This window comes from Mastigoproctus giganteus, chromosome 8, assembly GCF_048544385.1.
Source record: "Mastigoproctus giganteus isolate SK-2022 chromosome 8, ASM4854438v1, whole genome shotgun sequence".
Lineage (NCBI taxonomy): Eukaryota > Metazoa > Arthropoda > Arachnida > Uropygi > Thelyphonidae > Mastigoproctus > Mastigoproctus giganteus.
In genome coordinates this window covers 35,252,156-35,271,892 of record NC_143582.1, presented here as the reverse complement: position 1 = coordinate 35,271,892, position 19,737 = coordinate 35,252,156, and the positions used below count along the sequence as shown (strand labels likewise).

The following is a 19,737-nucleotide window of genomic DNA, read 5'->3' as shown; positions in this document are numbered from 1 at the left end:
CACATTGCTTCATTAACTTGCCCTCTGATTGTCTGTTATGCATTGAGTAACAAAGTGCAAGCAGTGCACATGGATATGTGAAAGCCATGTGTTACATTACATGCTGCTTTGATAAGAGAAATTTTACAGCTTCACAAAGCAGCATTTAAATTCAGCTATGTGTTGATCTAATAATGTATTTTAAGTTATACATAAATGCATTAATCAGCTAAATTTAACAAAGATTAGACTTGCATGTGCTTATCTGACATTACACATATCCTGTACAATTGCAGAGTATTTGTATTCTCAAAATTAAACTGTAGCTTAGTATGGGTTTCTGAGTTAAACACACATGCCCAGAAACATTTAATTTCTGTTAATATGTTGATATGTCATGAGTACAAATATGTGTTGGAGAAATAAACAGCTGTTGTTTCTATGAAGGAATGAGTCTTTAAAATTTACAGCAAAGATTATTATACATTCAGAGTTATAACATTTTCATGCAAGTTCAATGAATGCAGAAATTCAAACCAGCTAATATTAGCCTTTTTTTAAACCTGATAATGGACACTTTCTCAACTATCTAGCTTACATTTATGTTACGAATGATTAGACAATTTTTTGCAATATAGAGGTGGTTTTTCATTCAGTTAATTCCAGTGAGCATGCAAAGTTGTTAATGACAATTTAAATAGCTTTTTAAAGCTAGCGTTATGTTGTTAGTCACTTCCTCCTGCAAATAAAAACTTCATCCTTCAGTGAAGGTTTTATACATAGTCCATTAATCCCTGCATTAAAGTTAGTCTGAATGTGCATTTAAGATTCCAACACTGTTGACAAAATGTTTGTCAGAATGAAGGTTAAAAAAGTTCCTATTTCAATATCTGTAAGTTTCTGAATAACTTTCATAATGTTTCACTACTTTATCTTTATTAACAAGAGTAATCCCACAGAAATATATCATAAACAGTTGCTGTTAATGTTCAAAGTGTTTATCAAAGGGGTTGTAACTTTTACATTAATAAAATTAGTTAGTGCAGCACATAAAAAAAAAAGCACGTTTGCCCCACAAATCTTCTTTATAAAAAAAACTAAATAGCTTTTTTTTTTTTCTCCTCCAGTAAACATCAACAGTGTTGAAAAAACAGAAAATCAACAGTTTTGAATTGTACATTACAGTTAGTCCCTGACTTACGTAAGCCCGAGTTACTGACTGATATTTCTGTTTGCTGACTTTTTTAAATTTTACAATAAAAAAAAAAAAAAAACAGTAAAAAAAAAAAAAGAAAAAGAAACCAATCAATAATGATGAACACAACGTGCACTAATTGCACAAGTGAGATACATAGTAACACATTTACGAAGTTTAAAAAATAAGAATGAAGAGAAGATCCTGAAAATTTGTGCTTTTTATATGATTGAAGATTTCATGGAAGGGGAAAAATATTTCAGCATAATAACATAAAAACCCACAGAATTCTGGCTATCGGTATTATTGCAAATGCAATTAGATAGAGTTTACTACCCGTTTGTACACTTCCCTCCAAATACAACAGCTTTTATTCAACCAATGGATCAGGGAGCTATCTGCACATTCAAAGCTTATTACATACGGACAATGTTTCATGAGGCTCCAAATGCAACAGATCAAGAGAAGATGGATCTGTGGAAATTTTGGAAAACATTTATCATCCTTGATGGAACACGCAACTGTATAAAGGGACTTACTGTATAAAAAAAATGAAACAAAGCACTTCCAAAGCTCCATTTATTGTCCTCTCCCTCCACCCCCCAATGTTTCTTAATACTAGCAACAGGTAGCAGTGATTTCATGAAATGCTCACTCTTTCTTAACCCTTCAGTAGTCACGTGGATGACAAATCGAGGACTTAGTGTCAGACAGTGTTAACTACAAAATTGCATTTTTGTTTTGAGACAATTTTAGTTTAATTGTGTACAAATAAGAATGCATATCATGCCATAGAAATGTATTTCTCTAGTTTAACCCCATGGGCTCACATCTGGTGAGTACAAGCTTGGCACACCCAGGGTCCTGAGCTGGATATCATCATTCTTCTCTTCTATTTCTGACTCCCTCTCTCTCTCAAGGGTAACTTGGGAATTTTTTTTTTTTTTTTTTTTGGCTTGTGCTGCACAAGCCCCAGGCTTATGCAGCCTGAGGCTTAATTATTATTATTATTATTATTATTATTAATAATAATAGTTTGCAAGTTAACTTAGGCTATAAGCACATTTCCAGTAAACCAAGAAAATGTCAAATAACTTTTACTTGGTTTATTACAAAAATGTTTACTACAAAATGATTTTGTAGTTAATGTTATCTGACACTTAGCCCTCAATCTTCTTGATTAGACCGGGGTTCGAGCCCGTTGTTGTTGTTGTTTTGGTTTTTAGGAGCATTAGCAACTAAGGCCATATTGCTCCGGGAATATGCGGTGGTCATTCCCTGACCTTTCCACATCCTCCGTATTTGGTGGTGACGGGCTCGAACCCCGGTCTAATCAAGAAGCGTGTTCTACGCACTGCTGCTCCTTCCCACCTGGCTACGGAGGCGCCTTCGAGCCCGTGACCACCAAATACGTTGGATGCGGAAAGGTCAAGGAATGACCACCGCATATCCCCAGAGCAATATGGCCTTAGTTGCTAATGCTCCTAAAAAACAACAACAACCCTCGAAATCATCTATGGAATTTTAAATTGGTGCCAAACTGGTAATTGCACTTATAGCTGTGCATTTCTCAATACCTTCCTATTTTAAGCTAATTTATTGTTTCTGTATGAATGAAAGTCAGCTGGCAGTTAGTTTTCTGAGTAATTTGCACACAAATTGGCCTGGAGGAAAGTAGTCACCCATGTGATTAATCACGTTACAATTCTACTCTCCATTTCATCTTGCTGCATTCGGGTATTTTTTTTGTCGTTTTTCACAGTTATTTTATTCTGTCCTTGTTACGATTTCAGGTTTTGCTTAGATTTTAGAATGCCTACTTTGCTCTTATTTTATTTGTGTAAGTAGATTTTGCCACGTTGCATTCTAAAAGAATTAGAGTAGGTGATTTTAGTGCTGACAGTGAAGCACAGTTGTTACAATGGATAAATTAGTGTACTGATGATGAGTTAAATTAACGTAACCTAACCTATATTTACTGTACTAAAATATTTCTTCAAAATATATACTACATATATGGAAACCAATATCTTTACTCATGTTTTTAATGCACCTGAAATACTAATAAATATTTTGTTAATATTAAACATTGGGTTATTCCATGATAAATCTTCATAAATAATAATCAATCTACTGATTGACAAAATTATCATAATCAATATTTCTGCCATTATTTGTCGAATAGTCACATCGATGCTCTATACCAGCGATTTTCAACTCAAGACATGCTGAGCAAGGCGCTGAAATTGTCAAGGCACACCATCAGTTTTTTTAACCCAACTTTGGAGAGATTTTATCATTAAAAAAATTAGTATTAAGATTGTGTTTAAAAGTTTAATAGTTAAAATTCTAATCATTGTGTTATTTTTAAAAATAATATCTGGATTTCAAAAGATTTATTTTTAAAATTTATGTTCATATTTGTTATTATTCCAATTATTGAAATGATATATCATTTAAACAGATGTAATTTATAAAAAAATCATTAAAATGATTAAAATATCTATATAAAAATATCAATGGGAAACCTGTGCTTAGTTGATGTCTGTTGTCTGAGGTGAGATGGTTGACAAGTCCTCCTTCAATGTTTGAAACCGCAACCTGTTCTTGTTCTTCATAGTGTTCATAGCAGAAAATCCAGCCTCACACATACGATGTAGAGAAAAGGAGTGCTTCAGTCGCCTTCTTTGTGATAATGGGGTACTCCTGTCAGTGAGACAACTAGAATGAGGCCATATCTGTTGATGAGTGCTTTATTTTCAGTCCTCTGTCATTTCCTGTTTCTGTCAGCTCATCTTCTTCTGCAACAGTGAATTCTGCTGATTCAAATGCACTTAACACAAACAGATCTCTTACCCATTCCAAGGAAGCTACATCAAGTGATGGGAAATATGGGAAATTGTTTTTACTCAGCAGTGTCAGACTTTGTAGAATTAAATCAACAAGATTTCCAGTCTGCAACTTTTTGTCAGTTCCAAACATTTCAACTTTGATCTCTTTTTTGATTCTGGCTTCCCACAATGTTAATTTTTCCTTAAAAGAGTTAATTTTGTCAGTACAAGTAAGAATATTTTCATTCTTTTCCTGCATACTCTTGTTAAGAGTGTTCAAGGCTTTGGAGATATCAGCTAGGAAAGCAACTGTATTGCACCAGGTTTCATCACTAAGCACGTCAGTCAGCTCAGACTCTTCAGATGTTAAAAATATTGTGAGCTCTTCCCTCAGTTCATAGAACGTTGAAAGCACCTGTCTTTGAGATAGCCACCTCACTTCTGTGTGCAGTAGGAGTTGTGTGTGAGTAGTTTCCATGGAAGAACACAGTGATGAAAACAACCTCGATTTTAATGGCCTACTCTTGATGTAGTTAACCATTTTGATCGTTTCATCCAGTATTTTTTAGAGGTCAGGTACTACTGATTTTGAAATGAGGTCCTCTGTGCAGGAAACTGTATAAAAACAATGCCAGGGTTCTTTTGTTTGACCAGTGCGACAAATCAGTTCGGGCTTCCAGACATAGAGGGGAGTACCATCTGTGCAGATGCTGATTCATGATTTCCATGACAAATCGTGAGAACTGAAATGACTGTCAACAAGACAGTAGAGAGTTACAATAAGAGTGATGAAGTACATGGATGAGAGGTCAAAGTGAAGAAATTCAATCAAGCACTGGTGAATGTCTTGGCCTTTTGTTGTTTCTGGAAGTGATTTGCAAAATAAAAATTGTTCAATGATGTCTCCATTACAAACAAACCTGCTGAATGCTAGGAGTTGAGCTTTTCTAGTGATGTCAGTTAACTCATCCAACTGGATGGCAAAAAAATCTGCTGCTTTAATGTTAGATTTGTGATCCAATGTCTTGAGACATGTCTTATATACACCGACTAATAGTGTTATCAGACATAGAGATTTTCAAAATCTCTTTTTCATTTTCCTTGCCAAACATAATATTTACAATTTTACAGCATGCTGGTAAAATTCCTGACTCACAATTGTATGTGATTTCATCTTTTTTGCCACGATTTTGGCTACGGCATAGCTTGCTTCTTGAGCTTTGTCAGAAATAGTTGTGATTGTGGTCTATTGTTTGGCCTGGCGTGTTTGATCAACTATAAGCCTTGTAAAATATTCAATTGGTTTCTAGCATAAATGTAAGTACTTTGTGTGAAGGTGTCTTTTCCAGCTTACTTGGAACCATAGCTTGGTTTGCCAGTTTCTCACCACAAACAACACACTAAGGACATTGCTGCTCTTCTCCAGATGAAAAGAATCCGAAGAACAAATAGTCTTCATCATACTGGCACATGATGGTTTTAGAACTAACACTAACTGTACTATATTTTATACTACCAGAACTAGTGCCAGCTACACTTGTTTCATTGTCATCATTTAACTTATGTTTTTTAATTTAAAATCTGTCCATGTCTAATAAGCCTTAAAAAAAAAAAATAAATAAATAAAAATCAGATAAATTCAGGAATAGCAAAATAACTAAAATGAAATAGAAATAACAAACAAAAATGCATTAGTGCAAACTCACACGGAATAACACACTCGATCTGAACGACAGCTGACTGAAGACTGACACTGGTGGCTTGACAAAGGTGAAAGGTGGGGTGGTAAAAGTACATTGCAGAGCTATTTTGGGATCTGGAACAATAGGGATGGAAGTTCCTGGAATTTTACTATAACTTTTTTATTATTATTATTAAACTGTTATTGTTTTTATTCTTATTGGCCTTTTTATGAAAAATATACAGTACTACTAATCTCTACGATTTTTTTTTAATTCCTCAATTTTTTTCTTGCTTCTTTTTGACATTCCCCGAAACTCCAGCGTCACACCTGTTAAATCGCTGCTCTATACAAATATTCTCTCAACATTGAACATTAGATGATTATTTATGGTCATCCATATGGTCATTTTGCAGAAACTGAAAACCAGTTTATAGTGTCTCTAAATACATGAATAAGAATATCTATTAGGAAATTACCAAGGGAGCAAAATCAACAAGCTTAAAAATGAATTTTAAACTGGAGGACAATAGTCATCCACATGACTAAAAGTGTCATGAAATGCCATCTGATTACTGAAAGGTTGGTATCCACAGATCACGAAACACTTTTGTGGCACTTATGTTACATCTCTCCATTCCAAGTGGCACATGTGTAGATTTTTATTAGGATGAACAAACTCAATGCTCACTTGGGAAAAAGTTTCCACTCCTGTATTAGCATTGAATAACATGTCATAATTTAAACCTGCTAATAAAGCATTTCAGTAGGCAAGAAATGCACATTAATTTTATAGAGATTATTCACATATTTAATAAGTATATTTTTTATTTATGGTATGACTTTTTCAGTTAAGAAATGATAATTTGTAAAGCAGTTTCTTAATTTTCAACCAGTGCCGACCAGAGTACAAGGTTCCTGGGCTGTATGTTATTGATTCTATTGTTCGCCAGTCGAGGCACCAGTTTGGGCCAGAAAGAGATGTGTTTGCACCTCGCTTTACAAAAAATATTACTGTCACGTTCCAGAATCTTTTTAAGTGCCCTGAAGATGAGAGGGTGAGTATATCAACTTTCCTCCTCCCATAACAGTCTAATCTAAGTCATCACACTTGAGATTAGAGTGTATGTCTGAATAAGCTCTTCATATAAGTTAATAAGAATTCAAACTGCAATACATTCAACAGTATTTAATTAGCATTCCTCCTTAGAGTTTACTCTTCATCTCTATGTAAGTGTAATGATGCAGATCTAAAATTTTGTGTGGTTTTGTACATTTTTGCTTTTGAATCTTTTTTTTTAATTTAGAAACCTTGAACTGTCCTTATTTAACTGTATGAGAGTGGTTTGAATGAAAATACCAAAGTTAAATAATTCTTTCTTTTAAAGCTGTTGTTAGTAACCATGTCATTGGAGTGGAAGTGCTTTTAGTGTACTTAATGCTTCATTCGGTTGTCCAAAAAAAAAAAAAAAAAAAAAAAAAAAGAAAAGAAAGAAAGAATCAGGAGCATAAACAAGGGTGAGCTCTTCAAACTGCAGATTTAGTATAGTATAGTATCAACAGTTGTACTGTCACTCTAAGGAGAGTTGTTGACATACTGTAAACAGATTACTTTTGAGATAAACTCATGTTTGTTGCGGATTAAAGTTGTCAGATTGTCCATAAGCATATCACGGCATGAAGAATATGGCATAGATATCTTGTAATCTGCCTTCGCCTGCCCAACCTCCTTTGTGACTTGATTACACACTTGCTTATACAGTCCATTCTGGTTATTTGGGACACATCGGGACTATTGCATTTTGGCCCGATTAAGCGGCTGCCCCAATTATCCGAAGTTTCACGTAAATAGTTAAAAATACAATATACCCCCCCCCCCCCTTACAAGGTGGTAGATGACTTTCATCAACCGGTGAAATACCACCACTTTGCTTATTGGAGGCTTGAAGTGGTGAAACCCATGTTTAGTCTCTAGAGCAAAGTTTCCGGCATCCCCCCCCCTCCCCTCCATACTTCACCTTCAGCCCATGCACGGTACTAAGTACTATAGGTTTTGATACCTTTCGTGTTTGGGGTTTTCATAAAAAAAAAAAAAAAAAAAATCACGTTACGACGAACTCACCATAGTAAATACCGTTCACTATACGATGTGCAGTAAGTGCCGGTCATTGTGATCACGTTTGTGAATTGAATTTTAATTCTATTAAACAGCAATTCTAATTAGTGAAAATAGGAAGAATATTATCCACAGGCCAGAAAAGCAAAGATATATTAAGCACAAATTTACCCTTTATTACCTTACCAATTAAAAAATTAAATGATACATGAAAATCGGAAGAATATATATGATAATCGGAATAATTAATACGTACTGCAATATGTACATACGAACTAGTTGACATTTCTGTTCACTGACATTTGTGGGCGGGGGATTAAAATTTAAAACAGTGAAAAGATAAGCAATCAATAACAAAGAAGACGGCACACACAAATTGCAAGTAACACGATACGCGCAAGTGAGAACCGAGTAACGAGTTACAAAGCTGTTAAAAATAGGAATGAAGAGAAGATCTGAAATTTGATTTTTTTTATATGATTGAAGATTTCACGGAAGTGTAAACACATTTTACCATAATAACCCGCAGAATTCCAGCTTTCGGTATTATTGCAAATTCAGTAAGATTGAGTTTACTGTCAGTTTATGATAGATTTCACTAACAGAAAAGCCCAATAAACAGGTGACTGCTAATTGTTTTTATTGTTTTATGGTTGTGACCTCCAGAATTTCGACCGAACCACGTGGTACCGTTGGAGACAATCGTAGGGTAATCTCCAGTGCTGCGGTCTCCTGCCCCGATTAAACGGCATGCTGTCCCAATTAAGCGAAGTAAACCCTGGCTATTTTCTCGATTGGTTTCTGTTTTTTAAGATTTGCCCCAAATAAACGGCTGCCCCGATTAACCGGTGGCCCAAATAACCGGAATCCACTGTATCTGCCATAGGCTTCTTTGTCGCCTGATAATTTATATGCATCCCATGCATTTTTCTTCTCTGCCTTGAACAGCATTCCTTAGTTGGTATGAAAAGCCTAGTACCCTCCAAGATTAAGTCCCCTGAAGGCTTCCATTTTGAATTCACTGTTGTAACATCATCAGTTGATCTCATTGTATAGAATTTAAAAACTCTGAGACCACTGTAGCCACCTTTATGAAAGCAAAAACCCTTCCCCTTACCTCTGATGGTAGGTACATCTTTAAGTAAATCTCATATCAGTACACTACGATCACTGCCTCCTAGTGGTTCCTTTATCTGCAGATGCTTAATGCATGAAGAATCACTGCTGATAATCAGATCAAGATTATTACTCCCTCTGGTTGTCTCTTGAACATGTTACTGTAGAAAACAATCATCCAATAAATCCACAAAAGTCTTCCTAGTGTGCAAGTGACCAATCCACAAGTTCCAGTCAATATCTGGTAATTTAAAATCCCCCATTATAAGACATTTTTATTTACTGGGGCAGTATTTCTCTGCACAATTGCTCATTATACTAATCAGATTCATTAGGCCTATAACACACACCTACTCTCCTTTTCCCTTTCCCAGTGCTTATGTTACACCACACTGACTCAACATTGCATTGTCCACCAATGTCAATTGGAAGCACTTCCCTAGATTTTATTTCTTAACTAACAGCATAACCCCCTCCTCCCTTCCTGTCTTATCTCTCCTTTCTGTACACATTGTACTCCCCAAATTCCAATTCTGCACTGCTTATATCCGTGTGGCACCACATCTCTGACATCCCAACAATATCCGCTTTTGATCTTGCCCAGGAAATTCATCAAATTTATTTACTATAATCCTAGCATTGGTGTACATGCAAGTATACATACACCTATTCTTATTCTTAGTTACCCTAACTCAGCCCATGTATTTACTTATTCAGTGATGACTCCCAGCAGCCTTTGAAATCCTCAGTACTTCACTTTCCAGGCTGCTGCTCATTTCAATAGAAGCAGTGCAAGAATTACTTTCATCTCTGCCTGTGGCTACTATTAGTCTGTGAATCTCCCCAAGCTAGCAGTTTTCTGACCCACCTAACATATCCTCGATAGCATCGGCTAATATTCTTGCACCCTTTTTATATAAGTGTATCCCATCTCTTTAGAAACAATCTCTCCTGTTAACAAGCACAGACTGCACTGAGAAAAATTCTACCCCATGAGCCTTGCACAATCTCTCCAGGACTGAATCTATTGACAAGGTTCTCATCATATACTCTCTCCTATCATGTCTGGGCAGAATTGCAGACACTTTCAAATTTAACCGCAACTCACGACTTTTTTTCAACATTGACCTGTACTTGTTAAGTAAGTCCTCAAATTTCCTGCTCTTAATGTCATTAGTGCCGATATGTAAAACAATATCACCCTTTGTGCCCTTAAAAGATATCTACTCTACAATGTCATCAACTTTTGCCCTGGCAGACATACCCTGGTCCTATTCCACCTATCCTTTTTGCACAATATTTCCCATCTCCCTGACAATAGAGTCACCAACAATAATTAGCTCCTGTGGGATCAGTGCATTCCCCTTGAATGTTGCTGCTATGTTGCCTGATGATCAAGCTCTGGCATTGTGGGCAGCTGAGAGCTTGATGGGTCCCCGATCAGGTGGTAGATGACTTTCATCAACCGGTGAAATACCACCACTTTGCTTATTGGAGGCTTGAAGTGGTGAAACCCATGTTTAGTCTCTAGAGCAAAGTTTCCGGCATCCCCCTCCCCCCATACTTCTCCTTCAACCCATGCACGGTACTATGTACTATAGGTTTTGATACCTTTCGTGTTTGGGGTTTTCATAAAAAAAAAAAAAAAAAATTTAAGTCCTTCAAGCTCTCATAAAGGCCCATAATAACCCTGAGTTGGTGCTTAACTTCTTCACACTGCTTACATCGAACGCACACAAAAACATCCCCCTTGGCAACATTATGTCCCATCCCAGAAAAGTCTGCAAACATTTCACATGTTGGACATTTCTTTAGGCTATGATGTGTTGGAGAATCGTCCCCTTTGGTTCACCTCTCCCAAGCCACAACACTTCTGCTACTTAGTGCAAATTGTTTTGCTGCTCTAGTCTGGAGCATGATTTCTGTTTAAATAAGATTTAATTAATTAACAATGAAAATTAATAAGGTTAATAAATTTAATTGATTAATTTACTATACTTGACTATACAATACTATACTAAGCTAATGCAGTAATGCATATTCTGCTATATAGTTTTACATTATACCTTAGCTATCAAATTCGAGATATACGTTATCAAGTTACGATATACTGTAATGATCCTAATGCTAAATTAGTTATATCCTTAGCTAAATACAAAAATATATGTCCAAAAAGTGATTAAAAACTTCAAAATACTTATTTATTACAATTAAAACTCTACTATACTTCTGTGCTACAATATTCCAGCCAAAACATCAATATAATAGCAGTAAGAGTAGCTAGTTGTAACTTACAAAGTCACTAGCTAAATTTTAAAAAAATATGCCAACGAATGCTGCTAAGTCTATTTAATCTATTTGTAAAATACAAATTAATATGTTAACTAATCAAAAAAATACAACAGATATATGCCCAAAAGGTGATTAAACCCTTCAAAATACTTATTTATTACAATTTAAACCTTACTATTTTTCTGAGCTACTGGTTATGCTACAATATTCCCTCCAAAAAAACACCACTACGATAGCTGTAGGAGTAGTGAGTAGTGATAAGCTCCGAACTCCAATAAGCCTATTTAATCTACCTGTAAAACACAAATTAATACACTAATTAATCAAAAATACGATGAAATTTTCAATTTTTTAATTAAAACTCCTTTTAAACCTGTCAGTGAGCAGAATGCAAATTTAAAAACTGTGCACTTCAACAAACGCTGGAATTAGACACCAGCATGTCACTAACAGTGTACCGCTCACTGCGTGAAATGTGAATTGTTGCATGTCAACAGTTTGGTTTCAGATGATACACTAGTTTCACAAATCCAGAGAGTATTACCGACTGGAGGACTTTAAGTGCATAGCACTTAAAGTCCTCCAGTCGGTAATACCAGCTTGCTATTAATAACTGTATGACAAAAGTTGATAAGCATGTACATATAATTAGGTTTGACTTAATCATGAATTTTTCCTAATTGTGTGATAATTAAAAGAAATAATTGTGTGATAATTGCTGAAATTTTCAGTGGAGAAATAAAAGAAAACATTTTTCAAGAGTGGCTGTTATGAGTTTCAGCTGTGTGGATAGAGTAGATGAAGCACAAATTTCTGAAATTTTGTTGGAGTTTCATCAATATCATGTGCCTAATATAGGGTTAAAGAAAGAATCTAATTTTGTTTGCACAGTTTTTGTCTTATAATATGCATTATAAGACAAAAACTGTGCATTATAAGACAAGTATAAGACATTATAAAATGCATTATAAGACAAGTGTGATATTATAAGTCTTATATTATAAGACTTATAATATCACACTTGATTTCTGGACTGTTTTTAGATAATATCCTCTCCAAAGCCACTCTTCTTGAAATCGATTATTACGCTTGATGTATTGTTTCAGTTTTATGTTGTGGATCAAGTACCTTATCAGGTGGGCTCTGTGCTCTCTTGAGGTTATAAGTTAATGCCTTGATCCAGTGGCTGCACAAACTGATGGTATTGGGGGGTAAAAACAACAGCCATATATTCATCAACTTAAGTGTCTCAGCAGAATGTGCTATCAAACAATCAAGAACAATCAAAATATTCCCTTTTTCTTAAGCCATTCTTCTTCTTTTCACTCTTGATATCTAAGACTGAAAAATTTTGACCATAAGCCAAACACTTTGATTGGCCTCATGATTACATAGAAGTTGGTTAACTCCTTTAAAAAATCTTGGCTTGGAAAATTTATCAACCCCAAGTGGGCTAAGTTTTGTACTGTCATCTTTGTAGCATGACAGAGTAGTGATTCTTTGTTTACTTAGTTTTCCACCATTACAAAACTGTCCCTGAACAAAATGTTTCTTTTGGCAGCAAATTATAAAATACACCCTCTCATCAAGATTATATATATCCTTTACCTCATATTTTTCAAGAATGGGCTGTATGGAACACAATTAGATTGCAGCCTTTTCTTTGTCAGCAACTGATCTGGATTCACCACAAACATTTTGCAAAATGTTATTTCCATTCTTAAATTTTTGGAGTTGGCCACTGCTGCATTTGAAGTTGCTAATTTCATTGCTGAAGTAGAGAATTAGCTTTTTCACACAAAATTGGACTTGATATTGGCAAATCAGATGCATGCATTTATTGGCACTACTCAAACGTTTTGTTTCAAGCTCATGTTTTGCATCATGCTTTTGTTTTCCATTTTTTGATGCTGCTCACTGTCATGCACTTCAAGTTGTTTTCTGATTTTTCCGTGTCATAGACAAAGTAGGTAAAAGGATGCATTCTTTTGCATTGTCCATTTTACTTTGTTCCATCCTATATCCATCCTCTTGTATAATTTTCTATTTAAATTCCAGGTTTAATTCTCTCTGCTTAAGCTTTGTCACTATAAATGCTAAATGAGGTTTAATGTAAACTAGGGTTGCCATAATCGAAATCACAAAAAAGAGGACATTTCTGAGAATTAGGGTAAAAAAAAGAGGATATCAGTAGAGAGCATCATATTTTTTCGATATCAGTAGAAAAAAGATGATGCTCTAATAAACCAGTTTTTAATAATCAGTATAATATTACAAAGCCATGCATGATGATATTCAGCACTTCTAAATTTGTAAAATGTTGTATCTGACAGTAAGATCAAAAAATATATTAATAATCACTAAAGGTAACACACTTTTTTATTAAAATTGAAACTTGTTATTTCTGTGACCACTTATATTTTACAATGAAATTGTTTGTTTTAACAGTGTTAGGTTAGAATACAAGTAGGGATAGAAATTAGAGTAAGACATTTCTTTAAAGTTGTATTGTAAAAATATGTTTTTTACAGTATTTTGTACACTTTATTAATGAAAATACCCTTTCTATATTTGCATAGTGCGGAGTTTTATGTATTCTGTGTAATGCTCTGGGCTTTTTCCAATTTTGAAAAATTTGGTCCATTTTCGCGGGTTAGCAGTTGATTGAATTGTTTGTTTTCACTTTTTATTTCTACAAAATTTTTCAAGCTTGTAAATTGATCAAAACATTTAACACCATCAGTTTGAATCTCTTTAATGATCAAATACTAGACCAGCATTTCCCAAACTTTTTTTTAGTCAAGGAACACTTTTCATGTCACAATATATTTACAGAACACTTATGAAACACAAGTTTAGGTGGAGCCAAAGAACTGTTTAATAATATTTTATTACATACCACACACTGTGCATCAGGAGTGCATCATGAAGAGGAGTGCTTCACATTGAGATACCAGGTATTGCACTACTTCAAATAAATAACTCTTCTATAGTAGAGGACCACTGTTATCCCCTCTACTATAGAAGCATTATTTATTTGAAGTAGTGCAATACTCAGTATCTCGTGAAGGTAGCCACAACATGAAATAAAATCAAACAATGCTGTTACACTACTTATGTAGTTAAATTTATGGGCAAACTATGGTGTATTTACACTGATATTATATAGTAATTTCAACCCATAACTTATTATGCCTTGTGCATTTAGCTTCAAAAATATTTTGTTTACATGTGTCCACTTCTTGCTCAATTATCTCACTCACACAGAAGACAAGGCATTTTTGTGCAATAACCAAGTTTTTTGTTGAACAGCAGAAGAATAACTAAAATCTTCATACGCTAGCTAACCATGATCCTTGTATTAAATTTTTTCCAAAAGAAGCTAAACACTTTCATGGTTTTTCTTTTAAGTGTGCTGAATGAGTTACAAGAATGGATGTATGCTTGATTCCATTATGAAAGAAAATTATGAACCCCTTGTTAAGCCCTTTGAGACTTTACTTCAATGAGTCAATAAATAGGCTCCACTCTGTTGATTGTTAGAAAATTCCAAAAAAAGTTCAGGAATGTTGTTGCAATATATCATTGAACCTTCTCTGTAAAAATGGGGGAACCCATTTTTTTCCCCTTTTCCTACAATGTCTATAGCCATAAAAAGACTGTTCACAGGGCTAAAAGATTCTCTGATTTCAGTCTTGACCCTAAAAGCTCTTAGACCCTTTGGGTAAATTTAAATCTCTCACGAGGTTGTTGAGTTCACTTTGTGTAAATAGCTGTGGACCAGAGTTGTGAATTTCTTCTTAACAATAGTTTATATCATCCTCTAGATCAAAAATGTCATATTTGGTATCTGGTGGCAAAATATCAAGGACAACTGGTGGAGGTGGTACCAGTAGTTCAGGTCCATAGGTTATTGGCCTTAAATCTGAAGTAATGTTTTTTGGGTACACAATGCCATGCTTGTTCTTCGCGTTATAACTTGCTATAATTACAGACCAAATAGAAATGGCAACTGTCATGGCTCTCTGTTTACAACACTTCCACAACTGCAAGTCCTCCACACATATATGGCACGCTTCATGGTGGGCCTAACTTTTATCTTCGTCACCTAATTTAATTCCAAAATAAGCTGCATATACATTTTTCACAAATGATCTAATATCCTGCCTCTGTTTCACCACAATGTAATTGTTGCAAATGTGACAAAATATATTTGGATTGTTCACACAACCATGAATTGACACTATCAAAGACAGAATATGAAAATCATGTCAGAAGCAGATACTAGTTAGCTCAACTGCACTATAAAACAAAAAACTGCAAAAGGAAATATCGGAAAGGTTATAAATATTTGCAGATTTATAAGCTACCTGATTTGCAGATCATAACATCTATACCCATTAATCACAAAGGAAGTAGTAGTATGTATACATGGAATATATCTAAGATAATTCTTATTGTTTGTAAAAAAAGCTGTATGTAGTTTGGACTTTTAGAATTAATGAAAGTACACCTAGAAGCACCACAAATATTAAAACATCAAAATCTATGCAGACCAGTGTATTTATTATTTGAGCACAAATCAAGTGTCACTATTATCATGATTTAAAACAGTAGATCAAGTAGCTAAAATATAAATGTGAATTTTAGGTAATATTTAACCTTTGTGTGCTGGTATGCATCATATGTAAGCATAATGACTACGCTAATCCTAATATACATTAGCACTGCTATGTAGGATTAGGATTAGCAGAGCAATGCTGCTGCAACTCACCAAGAAACTGTTGTCATGACAGGCTGCATCAACACTGCTACTGCTTTTTGCCACATGACTGTCTTCCAATAGCTACACAAGAGAAACAATGTGAGATGGTATCAAATATTCCTCTGAATATAGAACAATGTACTATCAACTTTCCAATGAAAGAGATTTTGAAACCCACTAAAATTCTATGTAAGTTATGCACAGTGTACCCAAGAAACCCTATTTCGTGTGTGTGTGTGTGCGTGCGTGTGCACGCATGCACACACACAACTGTGGAAGACATTTTCAGGATACTAAGCAGTCACCAAATCAACGGCATGCTGGTATTCAGCTGATCACTGTCATGGGCACAAGTATTTGTTGCATCGAGGAACTGATTTCGGAAAACATGCAGTTAGGGTATTGATTTTTTTTTCTTTCTTTTTTTTCCAGGTTTTACCTCAAACTGATTTTAACTCAAAAACAGTTATAATAAAATGATCAGTAAATATGAAGATGGAATTAGCCTCCACTAGCTTACAAATAAAACCGAATGCAAGTAAAACATTTGATTGTTTAAATACACATAACCTACATTATTGTGGAATTGCCTTGTCAAAGCACATCAGTGTTTTGACAGGGCAATACAGCAATGTCATACAACGAATGCTCCTTCGCAATGAATAAGTATTAGTATTTTTTGTTCATCAAATTTTTGAATATATGTAATACTTAATTAAGTCAAGTTAAATTAAGAAAAGAATTGTTGGCAGTGAATGCAACTAGAATAAACGTCAGTTATAGTGACCACGTTTGCAAATTGAATTTTGATTCAAATAAACAGCAATTCTAATAAGTCAAAATCAACAAATATTATCCTGAGGCTGTAAAGATAAAGATATAAAGCACAAATTTACACTCTATTATCAAAGGTTTATTACCAGTTAAATGATACATGAAAATCGGAAGAATATTATCCACAGGTTAGCAAAATAAAAATAAATTTATACTTGCGTACAAAACAAAGTGTCATATTAAACATAATGCATTGTAATATGATTAATTTAAAATAGTCAATTATTTTAGATTGCTTTAAATTATCTCTACAAAGTCTATTTATAGATTTTTCAATATTATATAACAGCCTATATTCACAATCAGTTGCACCAGTTTCTTCCAACAGTTTCCTCAGGATGGCTATAGCTTCACGAGTTTGCTGTTTTGTAACTGGAATTCATTTGAATTCATCTTCATTTTCCTCCTCCTCCTCCTCGACGAAATTATCAGTAACAGACTGGGCAATTTCTTCATCTGTCAAAGCTGTAGTAACTTGTAGATTACTATGTCCACTCGGAGCAATATGGCCTTAGTTGCTAATGCTCCTAAAAACCAAATAACAACAACTATGTCCACCCAATCATTAAACTACCGTTCACCCATGTCTTCAGACTTTTCAATGTGATCAGTATCGTGACTTAGTTGCCCATCATGAATAATTAATCCACATTTTTTGAAGCAGGTGCTAATGCTCGTTTCGGAAACTTCACTCCAGGCAATTATTGTCATGTGAAGTGCATCTAGAACAGTTATCTGCTTTGTGATATCGGATGATGGTCCCAAACCTTCATCTGTAGACTGGATGATTCTTCATATCCGATATATAAAAAGTCTTAAAGGTTTTTATTATTCTCTGGTTGAGAGGTTGAATCAGTGATGTGGTATTTGAGAGTAGGAAAACTAATTCAATGTTTTTGAAAGTCAACTTTGGATGAGCTGGGAAGTTGTCCAAAACCAATGCAGTATTTTTATTTTTCTTATCCAGTTGCAAATCCCATTTACAAAGGTAATCTTCAAATAAAGAATCTGTCGTCCAAGTGTTGGCATTATTGGCATATTCAACAGGCAGCTGTTTTACTCCTTTAAAACATCTACACGATTTACTCTTGCCTATAACTGACTTCATCTTGATTGTTCCCGGCATATTGCATGTTAAAAGAACTGTAATCCTGTCCTTGATCTTCTTTCCTGTAGATGCAGAGGAATTTTTAAAAATTATGTAATGGTCTTAGGTAGCCCTGTAGTACAGCACTCTTTCATTTGTATTAAAAATGTCTTCAGGATTATAAGTGCTTAACACGGTGTGCCAAGAGGTTTTCAACCAGGTGTAAGCTGCAGAACCATCATAATCCTGTTTTTCACCGTGAAGTTTTTTGTAAACAATATCATGCCTCTCCTTCCATCTTGTCAGCCATCTGTACATCGCTTTAAGTTCTTCGTGTAGTTTTTCCACAAAATCATTAGCTTTTTTAAGAATGCTATGATTGATTGGTGCATTAAATGAGCTGGCCTGTTTGAACCAAACAAACAGAACTTCATCTGCTGTTTGGCATTTTCCTTCACGCTTCCTTTTTCTGGTTTCACAAATTACATTACGGTTTAGTGTGTGATGTAATTTTGATAAAGATGATTGAGGCACTCATAATTTTAATGCCACTTCCATTTGAGACATGTTGCTAAAGTTTAATTTATCGTACATTTCTATAATTCATAACTTATTTTTTACACTCAAATTAACACTATTCACTGACTTTTTTTTTTTTTTTGGGTGGTAAAATTTAAAACACAGTGAAAAAAGATGTGTCAGTCATAAAGCTCACGGCATGCACAAATTGGAACTAACACAACACATTCAAGTGAGACCAAGTTTAGATTAGAATTGAAGAGCGGATTTCATTAAAGAGCAAACACATTCACCATAATAACATGAAAACAAAGAATTCCAGCAATCAATATTATCACAAGTGCAATAAGATCAAGTTTACTACCTGTTTATTGCACTAACAGAACTGCATTCACAGAAAAGCTCAATAAACCAGAAACTGCAAACTGTTTTTGTTTTATTGTTGTGACCTCCAGAATTGTGCTTTAGAAAAATATCACAGAGGCATTCACAATTGATTCTTATAACCGAAGATGCGATTATAATAAACGATGAAAGTGTACTGCATTTTATTGATTTGAATTGGTTCTTCGAAATTTGATTCTATAAAGCAGCTGATTTTAATAACCAGTGATCACTCTAACTGGTGCTTACTGTATATCAATTTAAGCTATGCAATTTTTATTTAAAGATATTGACGAAAATTAATGGGATCTAATTCTGTTTGCAAGAGAATTAGATCTTAAAATTAAAATTTATTTTAATTTTGTTCTTGTTTGATAAATTATTTGAATTAATATATTAGTGTTTTTTTTTTTTTTTTTTTTTGTAGAATTTGTATTGTTTTATTGTTTCAATAAATTAATGAAAATATTAAAAATTGTGTATTACAGTCAGTCCTCGTATAGCACGATAGTTCCTAGAAACCCTCGTGCAATATAAACAACAGGCCCTATGGGAAAAATAGGATTAGGTGCCGACCACCCAAGATTGAACACACATTTGTAACCAAAACATTACCAAACACAATAAATAATCGTAATAAAATACTTACGTATTATATTACGACTATTACGTAATAAAATATTGCTAATGCTTTTGCTTCTATCGTAAGCAAACTTGTTTTTTGTTTGATTTTCTATCCAAACAGATGACAGCCGTTCCATCTCTTCCAATTCTTTGTGTCTTAATTTAATGAATTTAAATTACACTTTGAGTTGTTCCTGCTATGAAAGTTGTTTTTATTTTCTCTGCATTCTTTGTAATTCTTGGGGTTGCCTCATTTAGGTCTGTAGCACATGCAATATCACATGGTCTTTCATTTCGCTCAAAGCGTTTCACAA

The 19,737-nt window shown here is 34.3% G+C and overlaps 1 protein-coding gene across 1 annotated transcript in view; it reads left to right on the top strand.

Moving 5' to 3' along the window:
• Positions 1 to 19,737, top strand: part of Isha (Insulator su(Hw) mRNA adaptor) — a 407,431-nt gene that overhangs the window by 87,375 nt on the left and 300,319 nt on the right. The window contains exon 3 of the mRNA XM_090379842.1: positions 6,583 to 6,744. Within this exon, the coding sequence (XP_090235968.1) occupies positions 6,583 to 6,744 (162 nt within the window). The remainder of the gene's footprint in view (positions 1 to 6,582; positions 6,745 to 19,737) is intronic.